Source organism: Podarcis raffonei, chromosome 11, assembly GCF_027172205.1.
Source record: "Podarcis raffonei isolate rPodRaf1 chromosome 11, rPodRaf1.pri, whole genome shotgun sequence".
NCBI lineage: Eukaryota > Metazoa > Chordata > Lepidosauria > Squamata > Lacertidae > Podarcis > Podarcis raffonei.
The window spans coordinates 39,997,058-40,001,448 of NC_070612.1; the positions used below are offsets into that span (position 1 = coordinate 39,997,058).

The 4,391-nt window shown below is 41.0% G+C and overlaps 1 protein-coding gene across 1 annotated transcript; it reads right to left on the reverse strand.

Annotated features, from left to right (window-relative positions):
- Window positions 1-333: 333 nt before the first annotated feature.
- Window positions 334-1,142, reverse strand: LOC128423129 (dihydrofolate reductase-like). Its single transcript, XM_053407911.1, is given in 2 exon segments — window positions 334-618; window positions 621-1,142. Coding segments are annotated over 2 exon segments (444 nt in total). The 5' UTR covers window positions 985-1,142; the 3' UTR covers window positions 334-538.
- Between the last annotated feature and the right edge of the window lie 3,249 nt (window positions 1,143-4,391).

The window sequence follows — 4,391 nt, forward strand, 5'->3', positions numbered from 1 at the left end:
TTCTTAGATTCATCAGAGGCTGTAGAAAAAAAACACCCTATGAGAAAGGCATTAGCTTACTGTGAAGATTGTTGTTTTTTTTCCTTCAAAACACACCTTTTTATTTATGAAACAACAACAAAAACAAACCCGTGATTTATTCTGTCAGCCATAAACATGGAATGCATTTTTCAGTGGACTTATGGAAGTCTCACATACACAAGAGACAACTTTTTATTGTAGTTTCTACACTGTATTGTGCTTGTTGTGAGGAAGCCTGTCCACCAACAGAACTTGCATTAGCCTGAAGCGAGTGAGCGATGAATACTACATGAAAGATACTTGGTTCATTTATTTCAGTGGAGCTTACTCCCATGTAATTTTGGTCTCTGGGAGGGCAAAGGAGAGCCTGGTGCTCCCTCTGTCTGATTCTCAGCATCTGCAGTTGTCAGGGGGAAGCAATGCGGAGAGCACATGAGGGAGGGAAGCGTTTATTCTGCCAAAATGGATTAAATTAAGAAGCTTGTTTTGAGCAAAGAGTTGTCACATCAAGTGAAATTTAGATGCTCTTTTCATACACTTCAAATTTGTACTGAATGCCATTCTCTTCTTGAATATCAGCAGGGACACCTGGGAAACTAGCCTGTATTTTTCTAAATCAATTTCTGGAAAGAATGTATCACTTTCAAAGTAATGCAGGATTCTTGTCACAAACAATCGTTGATGAACTGGCTTGTCCATTGCTGCCTTATAAACTGAAGTGCCTCCAACTATCCAAATCATGTCTATTTTACTTGCCAACTCTGGTGATTCCAGAAGATCTAATGCCTGATCTAGACTTTTGGCCAGGTAATGGGCTCCTTCAGGAATTTTCACCAGTTCCTTGCTGAGTACTATATTAATTCTGCCTTTTAAAGGGCGATTCTTCTCAGGAATGGAGAACCAAGTCCTTTTACCCATTATCACTACATTTTGTTTTCCTTCTTGTGTAGGTGTCACTGTCATTTTCTGAAAATACTTAAACCCATTCCTGAGCGGGGGCCAAGGAAGATTCCCATTCTTCAGGGATACCCATGTTCAGGGATACAGCAGCAATGGAATTTAATGAGAGAACCAGAATGCCTCCCGTGCCTGTGCTGAATCTGCCTTCGGTACTGAAGCGGCCTCTGTTAGACTTTGGAATTAAACAGCCCACGAGTCCAACGAAGGGGCGGAGTGGTGGAGGTCTGCGCCCTTTTTTCTTTGAAGAGTGTTGTTCATGGTTTCTGAACATCAAGTAGTTATGGTTAGAGCTCCTTGAAAGACGGAGATGAAGAGCTACTTGGGCTCCAAGCCATTCAGTTTGGGACCACTTTACAGGGGGATAGGGGTTACCTCTTTTTCCTGTGGCATTTTCCCAATGACAATCTCCCCCCCCCCCGCCAAAGCTGTTATTTGTGCTGCAGTGGCAGCACATACCTAATTAATATTGCCTTGGACAAGAGAAGACCCTTTGTTTATATAAGTCAGAATTCCTAAGACATGGTCCAGACGATGCTGACTCTGGCAACATAGTGAACGTCCCCAAAACCCACAGGACTTACTGCAAGAAGTGTGGGAAGCACCAGCCCACCAAAGCAACCCAGTACAAGAAGGGCAAGGACTCTTTGTATGCTCAGGGAAATGGGCGATATGATCGTAAGCAGAGTAGCTATGGTGGCCAAACAAAGCCCATCTTCCGCAAAAAGGCAAAGACCACAAAGAAGATAATGCTGAGACTTGAATGTGTGGAGCCCAATTGCAGGTGAAAGAGGATGCTGGTCATTAAGAGGTGCAAGCACTTTGAGTTGGGAGGAGACAAGAAGAGAAGGTTATCCAGTTCTTGGCTGCTGTGCAACCCATTGTTGCTTGGTGTATGAAACTTTATAAAAGTCTTATTGGATCAAAAAAATGTTCATAAGACATTAACCCTTTAATTATACATCTTCAAAGAGCTTTGAAGGGACTTTGTTGGTACTGGTGTCCTTCAGGAACGTCAAAGAAATTTGATTCGGTTTGCATTTAAAAGTGACTTTATCTAATTTGCACCTTCTGAAACAGTGCACAAACCAGCACTCAGATATCCTTTGAAAGTCACACGTTTATGAATTTCGCAATATAATTATATACAATCCATATGCATATACGAAGGTGGTGAAGTGTGCATATCAATACATATACTACTGAAAACAGCACACAAAATGCATTATATTATATAAGCTTGGAGATCATGATTAGCTTTTAGCAGACACACTGCTACAGGTTTTTTATTTAAATGTCTGTATCTTGAAGGCATCCTACTTCGGAGGTCCTGATTCCATTTGGGTGCTTTGGAGAGATCCCACTTCACAATCCCCAAACTTTTCCGAAGTGGCCCATTTCATTTTGTTATTTGCCCAAATCCCCCCAATCTGATATGTTTCTTGAGCTGAGAACTGTGCCGGAACATTTGGGCAGTGTAAGAGAAAGATTAACTTAGTCTTACCTCAGGATCAGCCCTTTAGTATTCAGATACATTAGAGGTGACATGTCAAGTGATGCAGTGCCAAATGTATACAAGAGGAAAGATTCAAAAGGTCAAAACTTCTTTTCACCTGCAAATGTTACAATTAGTTCTGATCATACTTAGCAAGTAAAATGAGGATGGCACGGAACACAACTTGTACCTCTGCCAGTTTGGGTGATATAGAGCAATTAGCAATTAGTTGGCCTTTCTCACCAATAGGTCTTTTTCTTCTATTGATGGAAATGTCATGCAACTAATTTTTTCCAGCATAATATACCTGAAAGGGTTTGTCTTTTCTCTCTCTTGAAAAAATAAAAAAAATAACTCAAGGACTGCAGCAAAAGGTATAGCTGGTAATTTCAGATCAATATATGAACTTCAATCTTCCTCACAGCAGCAGTTCATGGTGATATATACCTCTCCTCTATACAAACAGAGACCCTGTCCTATTCCAGTTCAAGTGGTTCCTAGAACTACTGTCTGCTCAGGGTAGGACAGGAAATAAAGCTTAAAAATAGCATCTCTTCCTTGGTTTGTTTGCTACCCCCCCACCTCTCCAGACTGCACACAAACAGTTCCATTCAGCAATCAAACCAGAAAGCCTTCCAGGAAGTCTATTGGTCATTTTGGTGCTCATAGGGCCAGAGTTCAGGACTAGAGTTACCATTCTGCATCTCCACACAGGGCTGTGAATCTTTCCTGTCTGAAATTTTGGGGAGCCGCTATGAGTCAGCGTGAAGAATACTGAAGTTGCTGGACCAATTGTCTCAGTATAAGGCAGCTTCCTATGCTTCCACATACTCAGAAGGTAATATCTACAGCCTGCACTTAGAGCAATTTTGACTGACTGTGGATTCTCTGGTCCTCCCAGCAGCTTTTTTTTTGGTCTAGTTTCAAACCATAAAAAGAGCTTGGTTTCTTTGCCCTTCATTACTAAGGGCAATGAATGCAATGAACACCCTGCTTGGTAGAGGTCTGAAACTGAAGGGGATGAGAAGGTAGAAGATGTAATCTGGCAGGATGCTACTAATTAGAGGTTAGCCAGCAGGGCAGTTTCTTTTCATGTCACCTGCCAAAGCTGCAGTAAGGATTCCAAAATGGATAATAACAGAGAATTTTTAGTCCAGGAAAAGACTAAGGATTTTTGGTGGTAGGACAAAGCAGCCTCGCCTCTTGAGTATATTTGAATGTTCTTTGAGTCTTCCTACTTATGAAGGTTCTGCATGAATTATCAAGTTACAAAACAGGGACAGACATATTAAAAGCCCTGCACTAAGTTACTGTGGAAGTGACTTCTAATTTCTTTTGAGCCTTTAAGATAAATTCTCCTGTGGACCGCAGTGACTGGATATATAAGGGATAAGGTGGTCTCTCAGGTAACCTTCTTCCTAGGTGAAAGACCTTTGATAGTGTAGGGAAATGCCCTCCTAAATTCCCTCCAAAATAAATATTTACTTATATTATGTATTATCACTAGCAGGATCAGATAACAAATTGTCTTGTTCTTTCGGAAGCAGATAGTGAAAATAATCAGAGCTTATCTACACAAAGTAAGCCAACCGACATTCCCATTATTGCATTCTGTCAGTCAGCGTGCCATATTTCAAACTGAACATCAATATGTTACTTTACAATTTCATCATGAGATTATCAGACAAGACAGTAAATTGCAGAATTTCTAAATTAACCGAAAACATTGGATTCATGACACATATCCAAAGAACGCTAAAACCACTCTCTTTCTCCCCCCCTCAAATCACCGTTACAACGATCCCCCGACTATAAAGAGGACAATTTTGGGACAGAAGGAGCTTCTTGCAAAATCAAGGTTCTAAAATGCAAGAGGAGCCTCGATATTGTCCTCCAACTTGTGGAGGCTGATGCAGCA